The sequence below is a fragment of the Cynocephalus volans genome, chromosome 6, assembly GCF_027409185.1.
Source record: "Cynocephalus volans isolate mCynVol1 chromosome 6, mCynVol1.pri, whole genome shotgun sequence".
Classification (NCBI taxonomy): domain Eukaryota; kingdom Metazoa; phylum Chordata; class Mammalia; order Dermoptera; family Cynocephalidae; genus Cynocephalus; species Cynocephalus volans.
In genome coordinates this window covers 119,422,214-119,444,891 of record NC_084465.1, presented here as the reverse complement: position 1 = coordinate 119,444,891, position 22,678 = coordinate 119,422,214, and the positions used below count along the sequence as shown (strand labels likewise).

Genomic DNA, 22,678 nt, shown 5'->3' with positions numbered 1-22,678 from the left:
TGTTGGGGGGGGTGTTGCTGAGGCCCTTGGTCTCCCATCGCCCTGGCTCAGGAACCTGGGGAACTTCCTGTGGTTGCTTGGTGGTTGTCGCTGGGCTGGGTGCAGGTATCAGGGGGGTGTGTCCAACGCCCTCGGCCCTGCCCCCCCAGCTTGGGAGCCTGTGGCACTTCCTAAAGTGGCTTGGTGGTCATTGCTGGGCTGGTTGTGGGTACTGGGTGGGGGCATGGCTGAGGCCCCTGGCCTTCCCCACTCCCTGGCTTGGGAGCCCAGGGGGTTTCAGGTCCTTCTAGGTTTTATAGGTGTTCTTTGGTGAAGTGAGACCTTTACTAGTCAATATCAAACTTTTTATCTGATCTGTGGGTATTTTGTTTTTTGTTTTAGTTCTGTGTTGGATTGTTCGCTGTTTACACTACTTAAACTCTACACTGGTTCTAATTTGTTGTCCTTTGCTTACTTCTAAAATGGGGGAACTTCCTGTGGGGACCAGCACTTGAGTCTTGTAGTTGAGCTAAATTGCTGCTTTGCTGCTGATTCCCTGGGGAAGGCTTTTTGTTCAGCTCAAGTTTTAATGGTTGACTTTGTAGGTACTTCTGGGTCTTGTGAGGTCTGGCACACCTGGGTTGTGTGGAAACTCTTGTCTGGACCTGAGTCTTTTCAGCAGACTGCACCCCCTGCAGTTCTATATTACTGACCAGTCTACAATGAGTGGGCCTGTGCTGACTGGGGGGCAGATCAGCTGTCCTTGCTGTGCCCCAGTGTTCTCCTGATGGGCCCGTATCCCCCACCACCCACACTCCAACCACTTCCCATGGAACAGGCTGTGTGCTAGTCCCTTGCGATGACTCACTGGCATCTGAGTGGCTCCTTTTTTCAGTTTTTGTGGCTCCTTGCTCATATGTGTGTCCACAGGAACCCTGTTAGTGGTCTTGCTGGCCTGAGGGCTACCAAGGCCCTCTTCTCCCTTGCTGCCTCCAAGCAATTTCATAGGAAGGGCACAGCTGCAGCTTTTGCCAGCTCTTGCTCCATGTGCTCAGTAGCTCCAGCCTTGGAGTGGCTGGGATTGGAAATGGTAGGAGTGATCCTTTCTTTCTCTCAAAGTGGCTTCTCCTGTCTTCATGTGCTCCGTAGGTCTCTCCTCCTCTTCCCCTGAGCTCTAGTGGCCCCAGCTTGGCTCTCGTTGCTTTTTAACAGTTGTAAATTGGTTGATTTGTGAGAGAGAGTGATGCTGGGGACCGTCTATTCTGCCATCTTGACCAGAAGCCCCTATAAGAGTATTTTTTAAAGTTATATATGTTGCGTTCCTTTTGCTTGTCTTTTATCTGAAAGCCTCACAATAGATACTTCCAAAATTATATTTGCAAAGAAAGTTTAGGAAGTGACTTTTCTCTTAATGACATAATAAATAATATTGTCTTAAACTCTAGCAAAGAAGCAGATCCACAATGAATTGTTTCAGGTGAATAATATACAAATAAAAAATAACCCCAAGGCTTTGTCTTTTAAGTTAAATGAAAATATTCTTGGTGTTTAATGATATATAGTTAATCATTAAAATCAATTTTAAAACTTTTTTGAAAACAAGTGCTTTCCATTGAAATTTCCTATAGCAACATCCTGGAAATTCTCAGGCAAGAACACTTTCTTGCTTGTTTAATGACCTCTGTTTCATATTAGGACTAAGTCGGTGGTTTTATACAGCATTAAAGATTAGGTTACGTAGGGAAGAATGAGCTAATCTTATGTATTATGTTTACTGGTGGATTTTGTTCTTTCAAAGTATCAATTCTGTATCATACTGTTGATTTGGCATAGCTCTGAAATGCTTATAGTAAATTTCTTTATTAATGTTTTAACATATTCTTGACCTATGAGGCCATTGAAGCATAGAGTCTTGAAAAGGAAAAAACAATAACCCCTCCTCTGTAGAGCTCACGCAGCCTTCTGTAGGGTCCCCAGAAGAGCTAGAAATATCCATCAATTGGAACACTCCATGTATTCTTCTGTTTTTTTTTTTTTTTTCTTTTTTTAGTTTAAAGATCTTAATTGGCTTTATTGCTACTTTAGAATTGGAAAACCATAAAATAAAGTTTTTCCACTCCTTGTATTCTGAGTCTCAGATTTTGAACTTTGTTGAGACACAGCTTCCCCCTTCCTCAGTGCTGTATATTTGGAAAGATAGGATTAAAAACATATGCAAAATATTAGAACAGCAAAGAATTTTATACATACAAGCGTATATGTTTGTTGGGGTTGCTAGGATGAATAAAGGGATTATCAGTTAGCCTCTGACAAGGGTCTTTAAATTGAGTCTAGTTGCTAACTGTAATGAACATGAGCACTTGTAGCATTCTAAATTACTAAGAATATTTCACCCCCAAAATTATGATTGAGGGTAAATCAGTTTCCTGATGGTATGTCAGAAATGGGGCTGTGATGTGAAATTTTGTGGAGGGAATTCTATCTAGAAGTTCAAAGGAACACGATAGTGTGCATCCTGAGTTTTGCTACAGAATTATCAATAATGTTGATTTCCTCCCCCTAGCTCACTTCTCTTTCTCTGTAAATAATGATCATAATATCTCATTGCAAAGGGACCATCTGATGACAAGGTTATGTCCAAAGAAAGAGATAATTAACCTTATGGTTTTTTTTTCTTTTGGAGAAATATTATACTGTTATTTTTTTCCATTTAGTCTTTATAAGTGGAAATACTAACAATATCCCCCAACCTCTGGCAAAGAAAAATAGGTCTATAGGGAATTATATCCTTATATTTTCACAACAGCTGTGTGATAATATTAAGCTATTAGTGTACTTGATATTTGTCAAGTTGCCTTTCAGTGAAGAGAATCTCAACTCATTTTCATAGAAAGTGTAAAACCTTCTTTTTAAAAATTTTATCAGCTGGCCAGCATAGGGATTGAATCCTGGACCTTGGTGTTATTAGCACCACACTCTAACCGACTGAGCTAACTGGCCAACCCATAACCTTCTTAAAAACTGAGCTTTTTCCTTCTGATAAATTTATATTAGAGGTACAGTTATATCTTGGAGAGATTTTTAGTTTATATCTAGGTAGAAAATCTCAGCCCCAGCTCCAAACTCACTGGTTTTGTAACTTTGGCCAATTCAGTTAACCAGTCTAAGCCTCGGTGTCTTCTTCAGGTTTGTTGTGAAAATTAATAGCAATAAGATAAAGGTGTCAGGGTGCTGTGGACTGAACTGTGCCTCCCCAAAGTTTATATGCTGAAGCCCTAACCCCCAGTGTGATGGTATTTGGAGATGGGGGCCTTTGGAGGTAATTAGGTTTAGACAAGTTTATGAGGGTGGGGCCCTCATGATGGGTTTAGCACTCTTATAAGAGGAGACACTGGAGAGCTGTCCCCCTCCCTGACCCTCTCCTCTCTCCCCTCTCCTCTCTTCTGTCTCTGCCATGTAAGGACATAGCTTCCTCTCTGCAAGCCAGGAAGAGGGCCCTCACCAGAGCCCAACTATGCTGGTGAGCCCTGATCTCAGACTTCCAGCCTCCAGAACTGTGAGAAAATTAATTTCTTTTGTTTAAGACATCCAGTCTGTGGCATTTGATTATGGCAGTCCAAGCTAAGACACAGGACCAGGCACATAGTAAGCCTGCAACACATGTTACACTATTATACTTAACAGGTACTCATCAGGCTGCCCTAGAAGGAAGAAATGCACTCTCTATTCTTGAGGTAGCAACAGTTTATGTAGATTTAAGTTTTCTTGACCCTAATTCAAAAGAGACTATACCTCCATGTAACCCTTATTTAGGTTTCTTTGGCCTTTTCAATCCTGAGCTCCTCTTTTCTCTGTAGGGATGCTTATTGACTGTTTTTGGTGGCAACTCCACTGATGGATTGCCTATTTTTACACTAATGACCATAAAGTTATTTCACTGATGCCATCAGGAAGCAACCTTATTCATTTTATCCTTTTTTTCAGTTGATATTGATAGGGGAAAAGAAGTGGAAAGGAGCCAGCCTTTGCTTCAGTTTTGTGATGTGGAAGGTCCTAAATATAAAAGGATTAGAGATGAGAGTATGATAATTTATGTGGCCCCTTTACCTAAGGAGCTAAATTTACAATTTTTTTTTAGCAAGTGTGAGCTAAGAAAATGAATTAAAGGGCATCAGACTATAATATTTCAGAGCATTACGTTCAGGCAGAAGATATTTTTCCTTTTGAAAGTAGAAGATTGTGAGAAAAAAGTTGGATGTAAAAAGTTTTCCATAAGACAGAGGTGCAATTTTTATTATTATAAGAAGATAATATTAGATATATTTGTTTATCATCTCTTTGCCTCCACTAGAACATAAGCTTTGTTGAGGGCAAGGATCATTGTTGATTTATTTACTCTTGTATCCCAAGCACCTAGAACTGTAAGTATACCATAAATATTTGCTGAATGAATGAATGAATAAGCAGGGCATGAGAATTATTTTTCTGTAGGGCTGGCCAGTTACTCGGCTGGTTAGAGCATGGTTTTATAACACAAAGGTCAAGTGTTTGGATCCCCAGCCAGCTGCCAAAAACAAGAATTATTTTTCTACCAGAGATTCATTAAAAAATATTGTTCAAGTGGGAAGCGAGAGGTGAAGACATTCTGCAAACACAATAGCCTAACTAGCCAATAGGTGTATTCACATCCCAGTGGAATGAATGTCATGTGAGAGAAGAAAAGATATTCTCTAAAATCATGGGCATCTATCTCAGCTTAGAATAACATTTTAGGAGAAAGAGCAGAAAGATCAAAGAAATCTTTGAAGAGCATCGAGAGAGTCAGTGAAATTGTGGGGATTCACTTGTGCTTTGGAGAGTGTGAAGCCATTATAATGGTTGCAACTTCAATAATAACAAGGTAAGCCTAAAAGTGTTGGGTCTTGGACTACAACATGGTAATTATCAAATTGCCTTTTTATTTTAACTGTTCATTGCCCTGGCTGCCCTTGAACTTCAGCCCAAAGCTCTCCCTGCAGTGTTGTCAGCGTGCTCACACAAGGCTTTGCCTCTGCAGATGACCGTGGGTGTTCCCCATGCCCCTCTCTCCTTGGAAAAGGAGAAAAAGACAATGCCATCTCAGAGATCGGAAATCTCCCAAAGAGAACCCCTGGCAGCTGGAATCCAATTTCTTGTTATTTCTGAAACTGGAATCTATAATAATTAGAGAATGCTAAAGGATAATGGGCTCCTGTTGCTCACCAAACACTCAGACAAAAAGAGCACCTCGGGGCCGAGCAGAAACCAGTCTTTCCACAAAGCACTGGGTTTCTGAACACATACTGTAATCATTTCGTGACTAGGAGCTCATGGCCATGGCTTTGTGGGGTTTTCCCCACTTTAAAGGTCTTGATTAGGCCACTTCCTTTCTTTTTTGTGCTTGAAACATGTGTGATGTCTGCTGCTTCAAAGAGGAGCTTGAGGTCCCATTACATTTCTGGTATCTTGTACGCACTGTCGGCCCAGTTCTCCCATTTAGTCTGTTTTGTGTTTCCAATGAGTGGACAGTCAATGTTGGTGAGAGGAACGTCATGCCTATGAGCACCTTCAACATAGGTTCAAAAGTACAATCACGACCTGCCCTCTCGTTCTTGAAATATGTGCTCAGCTCTTTCAAACCTCCTGCGTCCTTATCGGTCATCACCAATAAGAAATCACTGAATCCTTTCCCTAGAGTAGTCAGAGGCAGCCCTTTTACAGTAATTTGGGCATCATTGTCAATTGGAAAGGTACATTATTCAGGCTACTTTGGCTGCAAGTGACAGAAATCCAATGCAGTCTGGCTTAAATAAAAAAGGAACTTACTGGCTCCTATAACTGAAAAGTCAGGCAGAGCTGGATCTCAAATGGTGTCAGGAAACGTTTCTCTGATTTTTGCCTCTGTGTTGGGTGCAAGCTTTTACCACGAGGCAGCAAGATAACTCCAGATTTTCACGGGCCTAGTATCTCAAGATTGTGAGGAAACACATACTTTTGTACCAGTAGAATAGCAAAAGTCCCCAGGTGGGTGCTGAAAGGCATTCCATGTGACGTGCGTGTCACGAGCCCATTGCTGAGGCAGTTGTACCCTGCTGCATGGATTTCTCAAATCGGGTCTGTGCATGTGCTTGACCTTGGGGGTGGGAGTGGGGCAGTCAGACTCTACCAAGTCTTAACGACCAAAGCAGGCTTACTATGGAAGAGGAGAGGATTTTTCTTAAGGGAGGGAATGCTGGTAAGACAGAACACTGCATGCCCCTAGAAATGAGGTGTTCCTTTGCTACTTCTAGAGGCTACAGTCAGCATGTTTTGGGTGGTCCAGCCTATGACCCTGGCCTCTGTGATTACCGCAGAGCCCAGAAAATAGTGGCAGAAGAACAAAGAGCCAGTAGGTAATAATGCGTTCTTACACCAAATAGGACTCAAGGTGAGGGGTGGTCTTGAGGAACAGCAGGTGGGAGGGATGGCCATACCTAACAAAGGTAGCCCAGTCCAGAGCACCAAGGACACTCCCAGCTGTGGCATTTAGAGGAAGAGCTAATGATGATTAGAGGTTTTGCACATGATTCTAGACAGAGGCCTTCTAGTTAATGCGTACTTATTCTTCAGTACTTGGCTCCAAAACCCTTTCCTCTGGGAAGCTTTCTCTGGACTTCACTTGCTAAGTGTAGGTCAGACCCTCTGACAGTGAGCTCTCATCTAATACCTTGAGTTCTTCCATCACAGCACTTTTTACAGTTGTTTTATGTAATCATATTTAAATCAAAAGTATTTGTGATTATTTGATTAAGATCTTGCTCCTGCAGTAGGAGGCTAACTCCATAAGGTTAGGGACTCTACTAGTTTTGTTTCTTGTTTTTGTATTTTTTTGGCAGCTGGCCAGTATGGGGATCTGAACCCTTGACCTTGGGACTCTATCAGTTTTACCTACTATTGAATAGCCAGTATTTAGCCCAGTGCCTACCACATTGACAATCAGACAGTACCTGTTTTTTTAGATGAATAAATGATATGAAGGTTCTGGTAACAGCAACTTGTTTTAGTATGAAAATGTAACAAACTGCCTCCTTTTCTTGTGTCATACAGTTTAACTTTTCCACATCTTTCCTCAATTGGCTGAATTAATGAGATGCTATTATAGATAACCCAGATAACCAAAAAGAAGCTGCAGACTGGATAATCAGCCCCCTAATAATCAGGAACCCCCTTTTACTGTGTGTGAAATTTAAATGAAAAATATCATCTATCTGGAATATAGTTGAGAACTATAGGAATCTTTGGGCTTAATGAAAGTTCTTAGCAGAAAACCAGGTCATGTCACTTCTGAATATTATTATTAACCCTGGATTCCTCTTGTAACCTCTAACTGTGCTGAAGTAAGTTTAGGACTAGAAATGAATGCTTAAATCCTATTGCTTTGTTTAAAACCTGTTGGATGGTAATTTCAAGACTCAAGTATTACCCTTACACACATGTATGCCTGTGCTTTGTATATGCCCAGCACTTTTCAACAGGCATTGTGGTCACAAGTTTACATTTCAGCCTCCTCTGGTATGAGCAACTGCAAGGTAGGGATTATTCAATTATTCAGTTATTTGAAAGAATCAAAATTATTTGATAAAATTTATTTTTAAGTGGGTTCATAGATAAAAGCATTCTGAAACCTTTTGTTAAATAGCTCTGAATTAATAAGAAAAGCCATTAGAAAAACTATGTTTTATATCTTTTTTTCCCCCTAGTGTACTATTAGATCTTCATGATGCTATGTTTAGTTTGATTTGCCTGGTCCCACTGGGCATTGCAATAATTCAGATTCTGGTTTGGAGCCCATTCTCAGTCAGAAACAAGACAGAGTACACAGAGACTTTTTAAGGCCAACACCAGATATTATGGGATTCAAACAAAACTTCGGGTGTTTGTCTGTTCTTATAGAGGTTACATTGTGCCAGAAAGCAAAACTGTTCTTTTTAACCTTTAATTTGTTTAGAAAACAAAACAAAAAAATTCCAACAAGTTTTAGGGCTTTTTGACTCTCTAATTAGAAAGTTATATATGAGTTAAGGTCTCGCTGGTGGTTGTTTCCAAGTGATCTTGTAGCCTGGACATTCCTGTAACTCTTCACCAATGACTTGCTCTGTGAGTTGCTTTGGGTTTTCCAGAGCCCACTTAGCTGTGCATACCACCAGGATGGGGAAAGGGGAGATGTTGGTTAAAGAGTTCAAGATTTCAGCTACACAGGAGGAATAAGTTTAGTGATATATTGCCCAGCATGGTGACCATAGTTAATAATAATTTTAAACATTCTCACTACGAAAAAATGATAAGGAGGTAAGGTGATAGATATGTCAATTAGCTTGATTTAATCTTTCCACATTGTATATATACATCAAAACATCACATTGTACCCCATAAATATATACAATTATTTGTCAATTAAAGAAAGTAATTAATTTAAAAATATAGTAGAGAAGGTCAGATTTGGTCAATTCTGGGACTAAGATAAGAAAATTCAAATAACCTAGATTTATGTGGCTCACTGTCTTAGAAGGGTGCTTTTGGTTATCAAGAAACAGGAAGTCAGTTTCCATGATGTTAAGAGAAGTTTTTTGGAAGGATATGGGAGGTGAACTTGTAGGCGTCCAGGAACAGAAAGTTAGAGGTGAGCCTTACAAGGATTAGAGTGGGAAGGGCAGGAACCGAGGGGCTTGCTCTGTCTCTGACATTTCTTCTCCATTATTCTCTCTTTGCATCTCCCTCTGTCAACCAGATGAGCCAGACTTTTCACCCGTCTTCGTCTAACTCAGACTCTACAAGTATGTGCCTGTTCAGATTTTCTGATCCATGAATGACAGTCAGCTCAGCATGAGACACATGTGCACATGGGCATGCTAAAAATGCTTAACAATGCACTCTTTAAAAAACCTTATACACATTTACACATATGTAACTTTATGACGAATTTTATTGATAAAAGGGATGTGTAGAACATGATTTATAAGTAACAATGAAATATATACTGTACTCTTTATTGTAAATTCCATACACCTATAATTTCAGTGTGATTTGCTCTTTCTTACAAATCACACTGTTTAAGTTTTTTATAATTCACAACAATAGACTCACGAAATCAAGATGGTGAATAGTAACACCAAGGTCAAGCGTTCAGTTCTACGTACTGGCCAGCTGCCAAACATAAAAAAAATAAATGAAAAGACTATGAATAAATGCTTGATTACTACTCAGTTCAACAAAGAAGTCACTCTTGTCATTGACCACGGAGTTTAGTTCCGATGTTGTTTTACATTTTTGTTCATGTTAACAAGTAAGACAAAAGTGAAACTGTAAGGACCCACCTCAAACTCCACTTGGCCACCAGCAATGTGAGTGACTTCTTTGCTGAACTGAGCAATAGGTTTTGAATATGGGAAGAATATTCCCTTAATTTTTGGTGCTCTTCACAGTGTAATGACTATAGACATGATAGTTTTGAGTTTAATCTGTTCTATTAGCATTTTTCTTATTACTTTCTTAAGTCTAGACCAGGGGTTGGCAAACTATGGCTTGTGGGCCATATCCAGCCTGTGGCCTGTTTTCATACAGCCTGAGATGTGACAACCAGAGAAGGCTAGGTGACAGAGACCGTATGTGGCTCACCACGTCTAAAAGATCTTCTGGCTCTTTACAAAAAAAGTCTGTTGACTCCTGGTCTAGACCATTAACAAAACAAAACAATAATTTATACTGATTTCCATAGTGTAAATACTTCCATTATGGCCAATTTCAAGCTATCAGTGTGATATCACCGAACACATTTGAGAAGAAAAGAGAAATAGCATTCCATTGTAACATACTTCCACTACACAGGTGCAACAGACATTAATAACCCTAAGAGCATAAATAATAGTAAAATGTAATAAAATAGGAACTCATGAGTTTTGAGTATTTATCACTTTTTTAAATAATTTATTTAATTGTAAATTTGTATGTTGTTTTAATAATGGCTGTGTTTAAAAACCAGCTTGAGAAATTCCTGAAAAGTTAACAGTTGGCTCTCACCAGCTGGTATGAGCAGGCTCCAGCTCACCGCTGGGTGTACATCACAAGAGTTCTCAGTGGGTTGCTGCTTGTTGGTCTGTGGGTGGGTATGTTTAATAAGAAGCGAGTGTAGGTGGAGTAGGTCTGATACATATTCTGAGTTCTCTGATCCAAGCCAAGGTGTTGCAGTAGAGAGCACCAATGGTACGTTTCCCAAATTTCTATTCACTTTGCTTTCCCTGAAATCAACAAAGTTCTCCTCTCAGAGCCTGGAGTTGGGGAAAGGTAGGGATGGTGATAGTGACTATCTTCCGGAGAGGTCTACTAATCATAAATTTACACTCAATCCTAAGAGGGGAGCTTAAGCGTGTGAAGAAATTTCGATTTGTGCAACACAAATGGTAGATTTAATCAACCATATCAATATTACATTAAGTACAGATGGTCTAAACACACCAGTTAAAAGACAGAAATTGTTATATTGGATAAAAAAGTAAGATTCAACTACATGCTATGTACAAAAATCTCACTTTAAATATAAAGATGTAAACACAGTGAAAGGATTAAAAAAATATAACATGCAAAAACAGTAATCAAAAGAAAGTTAGAGTGGTTGTATTCAGATCAAAGTAGACCTCAGAAGAAGGAATATTACCAGAGATAAAGAGGGAGATCGCATAATGATAAATGGGTCAATTAACCAAGAAGATAAAGCAATCCTAAAAGTTCATGCACATGAAAACAGAGCTTCAAAATGCATGAAGCAAAAACTGGTAGAAGAGAATGGAGAAATAGACAAATACGAAATCATAGGTGGGGATTTTAACACTTCTTTCTTAGTAATCAACAGAACAAGTAGACAGAAAACCAATAAGAATACAGAAGACATAAGCAATACTATCAAGAAACTTGACCCAGCTGACATTTCTAGAACACTTTGTCCAGCAACAGCAGAATACACATTCTTTGGGGATTTTTTTTCTATGCAAAAACTTTTTATTTTGATATAGTCCCATTTGTTATTTTTTCTTGTGTTATCTGTGCTTTAGAAGTCTTCTCTACAAATTTTTGCCCACACCAGTGTTTTCAATCATTTCCCTTATTTTTTTCCTAGTAATTATATAGTTTCAGGTCTTACATTTAAGTCCAACCTATTTTTTTTAAATTTAATTTTATTTTAACAATATACAATGTGGTTGATTATTGTGGCCCATTACCGAAACCTCCTTCCCCCCTCCCTCCCCCCCAACAACCTCATATCTGTTCGCTTGTCATAACAACTTCAAGGAATTGTGATTGTTGTGTCTTCTTCCCTCCCCCCAGTTTATTTGTGTATTTATTTATTTATTTATTTTTAGCTCTCACACAAATAAGTGAGAACATGTGGTATTTCTCTTTCTGTGCATGACTCATTTCACTTACTATAATTTTCTCTAGGTCCATCCATGTTGTTATAAATGGCAGTATTTCATTCTTTTTTATAGCAGAGTAGTATTCCACTGTGTAGCTATACCACATTTTCCATATCCACTCGTCTGACGATGGACATTTGGGCTGGTTCCAACTCTTGGCTATTGTAAATAGTGCTGCAATGAACATTGGAATACAGGTATACCTTCGACTTGATGATTTCCATTCCTCTGGGTATATTCCAAGCAGTGGGATAGCTGGGTCATATGGTATGTCTATCTGCAATTTTTTGAGGAACATCCATACCATTTTCCATAGAGGCTGCACCATTTTGCAGTCCCACCAACAGTGTATGAGAGTTCCTTTTTCTCCGCAACCTCACCAGCATTTATCATTCACAGTCTTTTGGATATTAGCCATCCTAACAGGTGAGATCATATCTCAGTGTGGTTTTGATTTGCATTTCCTGAATGCTGAGTGATGCTGAACATTTTAAAGAATTAAATATACACCCTGAAACAATAAAACTTCTTAAAGAAAACATAGGAGAAACACTCCAGGAAGTGGGACTGGGCACAGACTTCATGAATATGACTCCAAAAGCACAAGCAACCAAAGGAAAAATAAACAAATGGGATTATATCAAACTAAAAAGCTTCTGCACAGCAAAAGAAACAATTAGAGTTAAAAGACAACCAACAGAGTGAGAGAAAATATTTGCGAAATATACATCTATCAAAGGACTGATATCCAGAATATACAAGGAACTGAAACAACTTTAGAACAACAAAAAAACAAGTAACCCAATTAAAAAATGGGCAAAGGAGCTAAATAGGCATTTCTCAAAGGAAGATATATGAATGGCCAACAGACACAAGAATACACATTCTTTTTAAGTGCACATGGAACATTCACCAAGACAGGCTGTCTTGTGGGCCACAACAAATGCAGAAGAATAGAAATCATATAAAGTATGTCCTCTGATCACAGTAAAATTAAATTAAAAACCAATGACAAATATACCTGGGAAATTCCCAAATATATAGAAGTTAAAAAATAGACTTCTAAATAACTCATAGGTCAAAGAGGAAGTCACAAAGGAAATTAGAAAGTATTTTGAATTTAACACAAATGAAAACGCTACCTCAAATTTGTGGGATGCAGCAAAAACAGTAGAGGGAAATTTATGGCATTAAATTCTAATATTAGAAAAGAAGGGTCTCAAGTCTATGATATATGCTTCAATTAAGAAATTTAAAAAAGAAGAGCAAATTAAATCTAAATTAAGCAGAAGAAGGAAATAATAAAGATTTGAAACCAATAAAATTGAAAAAAAAACTCCACAATTATGCCAAAAGCTGGTTCTTTGAAAATACCAATAAAACTGATAAATTTCTTGCCAGACTGTTCAAGAAAAAAGGAGAGAAGACATGAATTTCCAATATCAGGAATGAAGTTAGGGGCATCAATCCAGATTCTACAAATATATAAAGGATAATAAGGAAATATTATGAAATTATTATACCAATAAATCTGACAACTTAGATGTTTTCCAACAAAGAAAACTGTGGACCCAGATGGTTTCACTGGCAAATTTTACCAAACATTTAAGAAAGAAAATATATCAATTTTACACAAACTCTTTCAGAAAATTAGAACACCTCCCATTTCATCTTATGAGATCAGTATTACCCTAATACCACAACCAAACAAAGACATTATAAGAAAACTATAGAACAGTACTCTTTATGAACATAGATGTAAAAGTCTTCAACAAAATAACAGCAAATCTAATCTAGCTAATATGGAAAGGATAATAAAAATGACCAAATGGGATTGATGGTGGAGTACAGTGTTGATTCAACATTCAGAATCAATCAGTGTAACTCATCATATCAACAGACAAAAGAATAAAAGCCTTATGACCATCTTAATTGATGCAGAAAAAGCATTTGATGAAGTGCAATATCCACTCTTGATAAAAACTCTTGGCAAACTTAAAAGTGAGATTCCTCAAACTGACAAAGTCTTCTGCAAAAAATTCCACAGCTAGTATCATCCTTAATGGTGAAAGACTAAATGCTTTTCTCCTAAGATTGGGAACAAGGCAAGGATGTCTGCTCTTTCCATTCGAATTCAGAATCATGCTGGAGATTCTAGCCACTGCAACAAGGCAAGAAATATAAGTAAAAAAACATACAAATTTGAAAGGAAGATATAAGTATTAGTAGATGGCATGATTGTCCATGTAGAAAAATCCCAAAGAATCTACAACAAAGTTACTAGAACTAATAAGTGAGTTTTGCAAGGTCACAGGATACAAGGTCAATATATGAAAATCAGTTTCTATATACTGGGAATGAACAATTGGAAATTGATATAACTTTTGAAAAATTACCATTTACAAGAGCATAAAAAAGAACAATGAAATCCTTAGGTATATATCTTTAAAAATATGTGCAAGATGTGTATGATAAAAACTAGAACACCCTAATGAAAGAAATAAAAGAAAACATAAACAGAGATATATACCATATTCATGGATTGGAAGACTGAATATTGTTAAGGTGTCAATTCTCCAAATGAAATCCAATCAAAAGCCTAGAAGGAAGTTTTATAGAAATTGACTAGCTGATTATAAAATTTATAAGGAAAAGCAAAAGAACTAGAATAGTAAAAAACAACTTGAAAAAGCACAAAGTTGGTGGATTCAAATGATCTGATTCCAATACTTAATATAAAGCTACAGTAATCAAGAAAGTGTAGTGTCAACAAATTTAACAGAATAGAGTACAGACATAGAACCATGCATATATAAGAAATTGTTTTTTGACAAAGGTGCAATAGCAATTCAATGGAAGAAGGATAGTATTTTCAACAATTAGACATCCAATACAAAAAAAAAAAAAACCAAAAAAACTCAACTCATACCTTGTGCCAAGTACAAAATTACAATAGATCATAGAGCTAAATGTAATATCTAAAACCATCCACCTTTCAGAATAAAACATAGGAGAACATCTTTGTGACTCTGGGATGGGAAAGATTTCTTAGAAATAGCATTAAATATACAATCCATAAAAGAAAAAATTGATGTTTGACTTTATCAAAATTAAAAACTTCTGATCTTTGAAAGACATTGTTAAGAAAATGAAAATGTAGGCCACAGACTGGGAGAAAATATTAGTAAAATGCCTACTTGATGAAAAACTTGTATGCAGAATATATAAAGCACTCTCATAACTCAATTAAAACATGACAACCTAATTTTAAAAATGGGCAAAGATTTGAACAGACTCTTCACCAAAGAATATATACAGATGGAAAGTAAGTACATGAAAAAGGCATGGTCATTAGAAAAAGGCAAATTAAAACCACAAGATACCACTACATAGGAGTTGTAATGGCTAAAGTAAAAACTGACAATACCAAGTGCTCACAAGGATGTGGAGCACCCAGAACTCTCACACATTTTTGGTAGGAATTAAAATGGTACAGCTACCTTTTAATTATTCTTTTTATTTTTTGTTGTCCATGTTTGTGGAATACAGTGTATTGTTTTAATACATGCATACCTTGTATAGTGATTCACTTAGGGTAGATATCACCTAAACATTTATCTTTTCCTTGTGGTGATTACATTCAAGATCCTCTATTCTGGCTATTTAGAAATATACAATATAATATTATTAGCCATAGTCAACCTAGAAGACCAAAACATATCTTTCCTATCTAACCGTGACTTTGTACCCATTAATCCACCTCTTTCCCTCAGTTCCTTCCCCCAACTCCCATTCCCTTCCCATCCCTTCCCAGCCTCTTGTAACTTATTATTCTACTCTCTACTTCTATGAGAACCACTTTTTCCCCCCATTTAAAAAATCTTCATGGTAAGATATATATAACGTAAAAATTACCATTTTAAGCATTTTAAAACATACAATTGCATGGAATTAATTACATTCACAATGCTTTGAAACCACTGCCTCTATTTCCAAAACGTCTGTCTTCCTAAACATAAACTCTGTGCCCATTACGTGATAACTTCTCATTATTCCTTCTCCCCAGTTTCTGTACAGCTACTTTTCAAAAATCAGTTTATTTATTGTTTAATTGACCCATATTGATTGTACATATTTATGGAGTACAGAATTATATTTCCATACATGTATACAATCTGTGATGAGCAAATCAGGGTAATTAGCATGTTTACCATTGCAGAATTCTTTCATTTCTTTGTGATGAGAGCATTTGAGCTCCTCTCTTCTAGCCAACTGAGAACATACAATAAATTATTGTTAATTATAGATGCCTAGCCCTACTATAGAACACCAGAACTTACTTCTCCTATCTAGAGTGACTTCGTATCCGTTAATCAACCTCTCCCTATCCCATCTTTTCTCCTGCCCTTCCCAGCCTCTAGTAACCACAATTCTACCTACTCCTGTACAACTATTTTGATAAATGGTTTGGCAGTTCCTTATAAATCTAAATATGTATTTGACATATGATCCAGAAATTCCACTGCTTACTTTTTGCCCAAAAGATACAAAAACTTGTGTTCATACAAAACATATACACAAATGTTTATGGCAGTTTCATGCATAATCACCAAAAAAACTGGGAACAACCTAAATGTCCTTCACCTGTGTGGTATCTACACACCATGGGATACTACACAACAGTGAAAAGACCATTTATTGATCCACAACAACATGGAGGAATATCAAATGTATCACGCTATGAAGGAAGCCAGACTCAAAAGACTACATACTGTATGATCCATTTATATGATATTCTGGAAAAGGCAAAACTGTCGGCTCAGAAAACACATTAGTGTTTGCCAGAGCCTGGAGTTAGGAGAGGGGTTGACTACAAAGGGGCGCGGGGGATCCTTTTAGGTAATAATATTCTGTACCTTGATTTTGGTGGTGGTTACACAGCTGTATGCATTTGTAAAACTCATAAATTGTACACTAAGGAGGGTGTGTTACCTATCTTTAAAAAATGTACACATCATAAAAATTGTTTTCATTTTATTTTTGGAAGGTTGTCCTGAAGTAATTACACAAATGCTATTCGACTTACTACTGTCTTTGGAAATGTCATTTTCTTCTTTTAGGTTATCCCGACAGATTTAGAAAATAATTAATTACCTCATTAAAAATAATTTTATGAGGGACGAGCCCATGGCGCACTTGGGAGAGTGCGGGGCTGGGAGCGCGGCGACGCTCCCGCCGCGGGTTTGGATCCTATATAGGAATGGCCGGTGCACTCACTGGCTGAGTGCCGGCCACGAAAAAGACAAAAATAATAATAATAATAATAATTTTATGACTTTTAAATACTTTTTAAAGTATGTATTGCTTCTGCTAATGACTTCTCTATCCCCCCCTCTGTGGGCCATGTTGAAAACTCCCTGTGTGAATAAGTGTGCCTCGAAACTGCATTTTAACCAGCACCACAGGTGATTACGATGCAAGTGGTCCGAAGACTGTTCATGAACGCTAGGAGGCAGAAGAGCATTGTGGTGAAGAGTGTGAGTTCTGAAATCAGACTGCCTTGTTTAAAACCCTGCCTTGGGGCTGGCCGGTTAGCTTGGTTAGAGCGCGGTGTAATAACACCAAGGTCAAGTGTTCTGATGCCCATACTGGCCAGCTGCCAAATAAATAAATAAATAAATAAATAATATAAATAAATAAATAAAATTAATTAATTAATTAATTAATTTAAAAAAAATCCTGCCTCAACCACTCACTGTGCAATGGATGGGTCCCGTGCCTTGGATTCTTCTTCTGTAAGAGGTGGTAATGACAGCATTGACCTCAGTAGATCGTTGTGAGGATTAAAAGTGATGACCTACGTAAGATAGTAGCACGATGTCGGGCACCTACTATATCGTCATTGTTCTAAGTGACACGTGGCGCTCTGCAGTGCTGTTTAGAAAGCTCACTCTCATGAAGAATAGGCTGTGGCCCAGATGTAGAATTTCATAGGGTAGAGATATGTCTGTTTCCATGTTCATTTCTAGAGGTATTTTCTCCCCAGGTGCTTCACAGTGGACTGGGCAAGCCTCACACTGTGAAAAAGAGCAGGTAATTGTGTGTGTGTGTGTGTGTGTGTGAGAGAGAGAGAGAGAGGGGGGGGGGGGGGGAGGGAGGGAGGGAGGGAGATGTACCATGATAGGATTTCCCACCCTCTTAACAGTCACAGTGGGGCCAAGTTTCTAATACATAAATACATAAAGCTTGGGGCACACAATTCAAGCCTCAGTGAGTTTGGGGGGGACATAATTCAATCCACTACAATGTCTGAACCAATTCCTTCCCACCCTCCACCCCCAATGAGCTGTTATTTCTATAAATTTGCTATTACCTTTCTTCAGTCAGTTTTTAGTCAAGTCTTGTTTTGGGACTTGTCTACTTTGCATCACTTTGCTATAATCCAGTATGTGAATGCTTTTTAACAGTGTGATTCTCAGACATCAATTTTATTTCCCTATTTCCAGAATTTTTCAGGGCAATTTTGTAATCAACTCCATGTACCTCCTACCATGTCAGAAAGACCTGACTTGATTTTTTTTTCTTGAAACAGCCTTAAACATATATGTAAAAAAATATGATGTATTCCTGATGCTTGTGTACAAAAAGATGTAAGTTCTATATAGGGTAAAGGAACTAACAAATGTTAGATGTCCCCAAATATGATATAATTTACCATCTGTCAGGATGAAAATTCAGCCATGTATATGCTGCTATCTAAAGTATAATAATGAAGAAATTCCAGCATATGAATCAAATATGGTGTTGCAGATTCTAACATGAATCCAATATACTATCAAATCAGCCAGGGATAGCTTGGATTTTTTTCCTGAAGACTTATTTCATTGAATAATCATGAGCATTGTAGATGTGAAAATTATCTGTAAATATGTCTCCTTATGAAAGCAGAAAGTGCATGTGACCAACCTAAAACAATTTGTTTCCATTTTAAGATGTCTGCTTGAAAAGCAGCAAATGTGGCTCTGATGTCATTTATAGTTTGGGTTATAAAAATGGATTTTTCCTGGAGGGAGAACAGCCTTTTCTATATTCATACATAACAAGCTACACTTTTTCGAGATTCTGGGCTCTATGCCCCCAAGGGTGGTATGGGTGGGGGAAGGTGGAGTCTGAGGGGGAAAATTCTTTGTGGTGGGGGAACTGCTAGCCCCTAATGCCTGCTCCTATCACATCTAAAGCTTTTCCAAAAGACAAGCATAGAAAGCTAATACTTGGAAAGAAAGTTTCTATTGCAGAATAATTTAATAGGTGCATTCAGTATTGACTTTGCCAATTTTAAGAAACCGTATGGGACAAAGAATGCTTGGTAAGGGAAAACCATAACTGGAGATGAAAACTGTAGGGGGTCTCACAGTGCTGTGGTTTTGTTTATCTAGTAGCCGAATGCCTTTCCTCTGATTTAATGAGTTGTGCACACAATAAGTTTAAGGAAGATCCTAGGCTAAGTTGTAAAACAAGCTCAGATTAGCTATGGCTATTAACAAATCACAGTTTTCACCAGAGATGGGAGAGAGTTCCGTCTCATTTTCAGGTTGGTTGATTGCTCAAATATCCTTTTTCATAAATCTGTTCTTCCTCATTTTCTAACCAGTTTGTGGTTGTGCAAAAATAGTGGTCTTCTTTCACGCCAGCAGAGATGTGGTTTTTTCGTGGTATGTTACATAAACTCTTTAAGATCACTGATTATGTACACACACATTTGGTCTACTATAAAATATTCAGATTTTAAGTTTTAAAGCTTTCTCATCGTACAGTGCCAATTTTCTCTGTGTGTTCCATATAAGCCATAAGTCTGAATGTTTCATAGTCACAAAATAAGAAGGCTTTATAGTTTTAAAATAAGTATATCAAAACACAGTGGCATGAATTACATGTGAATTGAGTGGAGAGGAAGCAGCCACGCATAAGACCAAACACACATGCATACGAGTACAGGAGACAGCGATTAAGAGGCCAAGGATAGTATTGTTTTGAGAGTATACTTAAAACAAGATGAAAGAGCTTTGGATCTTTGAAAATGCCCCAGAAACTGAATAAAAACAAGAGCCTTTGGGCCGAGCCCGTGGCGCACTCGGGAGAGTGCGGCGCTGGGAGCGCAGCGACGCTCCCGCCGCGGGTTCGGATCCTATATAGGAATGGCCGGTGCACTCACTGGCTGAGTACCGGTCACGAAAAAGATAAAAACAAAACAAAACAAAACACAACAGCCTTCTCTCTTTTATCAGAGCTCTGACTCATAGACCTGCTATTAGAAGGACCTTACTTAGTTGAAATATATATTATAAAATACATATATTTCTTTAAGTAGCTTAAACTATTATATGTGCAGATTTCTTTTAAGGATCCCAGAAGCCATCTTGTATATACACAACATAAGTACAGAGGTGGCTTATTTTATAGGTAAAGAACCTGAGTCACAGCGGGTGTTAAATTGAAATAGTAAATCTTCTTGAGATACTACATAGGACTCTAGTTTGACACCAGTTGTACCATCATAAGTTAGAATTAGTCAATTGTATTTATGATCCATCAGGGTCAAGCCTTTAATATCACGAAGAAGCTGTGCCTTAGGAAAGGACAACTTAGGTACAAAAAATATATATTAAAATCCCTAATTTACACAATTCTGTTTGAGAAACTGATTTGTTTAGTGGAGCTGGGATTTAGTTAAGCAAAAATTTGAAGGACTCTGCTATGAGACTAAGTTTAAAATCTCATAAAGATGAGGCTGCTTATCTCTGGGACTGCTTAAGTAGCTTGTCTAAGGAGAGCTAGGTTCACTTCAGCCTTAGAGCTCAATAATCACAACCATGGCTACTATTTGAGAGCTGACAGTATATAGGGCACGGTGGTGACAGCTGTACAGACATGACTCATTTAGTTTTCTTCAAAACTCCATGAGTCTGTGTGAGGGACACCATGATTCCTCATGTGCTCTGAGGAGCACTCTATTTCTGTTCTTATAATGATTGGGTACACCTACAGTCCAGGAGGAATTAGGGCAACTTTCAAGCGTCCAGATTATCAAGGGATGTCAAAACAAGGACCACAAAACCACATTTCCTCAGAGCAGCTTTCCCGAACACTCTCCTCCCCTCACCCCACCCACCACCAATTAAGCTAGGTCTCTTTGTTATAAATTCTCCTAAAAATATGTATACAAGTCCCTTCTTGCACTCAGCAGTTTGTAATTATATATGTACTGCATGATTACTGGTTGGGTCTGCCTCCCTACTAGACAGGGAGCTCTATGAAGGTAAGACATGGTGTTTATTTTGCTCTCCATTCCACTAAGTTCAATACCTGGTATATTGCATGTACTCAATAAATATTTATCGAATATGTGAAAGTGGTATTTCTTTGTCTTTCTGACGATATTCCTGGCATAAACTGAAACAGTTGTGAGATTGCCATGGGAGGGTAAGGTTCTGCAAGCAGGTGAAATGCCATGGCTGGCACAGAGGTAGGCCGACGAGCCAGCTGGGAGGAGTTCTATACAGCAAAGGGGGAAAGACTTTCACAAGTAGATAACTTAAGTTTGCTGCCTGGCTTTGTGTTTTTAGGTTTGAATGTTTCATAGTTCTGTGTTTTACATTTCTTTCTCCCACTTCCATCTTTACTCCCTTAGTTTGAAGTCTCATGAAGGGGTCTGAGGATAGACACATTATAAAGAGAAGCTGTCATCATGGGTTCTAAGAGAATGTTTTCTGGAAAGTAGCTTTGCAGAGACAAAAGTCACATCAGGACTGAACATTTTTATTATGGTGTAGCCTTGGTTGATGTTTTACAGTTTATGAAGCTCTCAGATCATCTGATTCTTACAGATGTATTGTCAAGTAGACAGCTCAGAATAATGGCACTCACTTTATAGATGAGAAAAGGGAGCCTCAGAACAGGTTGATTTATCTAAGTTAAAGTGAAAACAATAGCAAATTAACATTTTTGAGTGCTTCTATGTGTTGAGGCAGTACACTAAGCCCCTTATATTTAGGGTGTATAATCCTCATCACATCCATATGAGATTTGTAACCATTATTATTTCCATTTTACAGATGAGGAAACTGAGACTCGGCGAGGTCAAGTATTTTGCCTCAAATTGCATAAGCAAGAAGCACAGAGCCAGGTTTCAAACCCAGATAGGCTATCTGAAGAGTACAGATAATGAACTGCTATGTTAATGAGCAACACTGGGAAATCTCCAATGAAATACACTGTTATTTGTATTTGCTACTATAGGTCTTTGGACTCCTGGTTCAATTCTTCTACTTCGGGCTGCTATTTTTCTAAAATCCTGCTTTCAGTTTCACCTTGACTTAGAATTTATCAATTGGAGGTCACAGCGATATCATTGTATATGATGGAAACTATATCAGCTAAGTTCAGCTAAAAATCAGCTACATTTATTCATTTAAAAAATTGTTGAATACATTTGCTAATTTTATTTTTTAGAGGTGCTTATCACTTAATAACCACAGGACACATTCTACTGGATATACTGGGGGAAACTTGTACCTTTCTCTAAGGTGTACAAAACACTATTAAGCATATGGGGTGGGCTGGTTAGCTCAGCTGGTTAGAGCATGGTGTTACGACACCAAGGTCAAGGTCAAGGGTTTGGTTCCCCATACTGGTTAGCTGTCCCCAAATAAAAAAACATTAAAAAAAAATCTGTCCATAGATTATCTAGGCAACAAATCAACAGAGTAACCATTACTCTTTCAGAAGGAAAGAAGAAATCTAGGGTTATTAGAGGTGGAAGGGGGGAGTGAGGGGGGATGGGGAGAGATTGGATAAGGGGTATAAAGAATAAGTATGATTTATAACAATACATATGCAAGTAATATTGATTTGATCAACATATGTCAACATTGAACCCCCAAAATATGTATAATCAATTATGATTCAATAATAATTTAAAAAAAAAAATCTGTCCATGAAAACGTGATTATATGAGTTCTTTTTAGACCATTATGCCTTCAAGGAGATAACAGTGACCGATAGTAACCAGCATGTTTTGTGTCTTCTATATATCTGAGTCTCCCTCCCCATGGGTTCTCAACATTATATTTTGTAATTGAAAAGAAAACATAAAAATGCCATACTTAGTAGCTTAAAAGAACAACAACAAAAAACCCTTGCCAAGCGATCTAGATAGGAAAATGATGCAGCCAAAA

General features: G+C 37.9%; 1 protein-coding gene across 1 annotated transcript in view; it reads left to right on the top strand.

Moving 5' to 3' along the window:
- Positions 1-7,869, top strand: part of LOC134381033 (transmembrane protein 180-like) — a 31,439-nt gene extending 23,570 nt beyond the window's left edge. The window contains 1 exon segment of the mRNA XM_063101120.1: positions 7,737-7,869. Within this exon segment, the coding sequence (XP_062957190.1) occupies positions 7,737-7,869 (133 nt within the window).
- Positions 7,870-22,678: the final 14,809 nt, after the last annotated feature.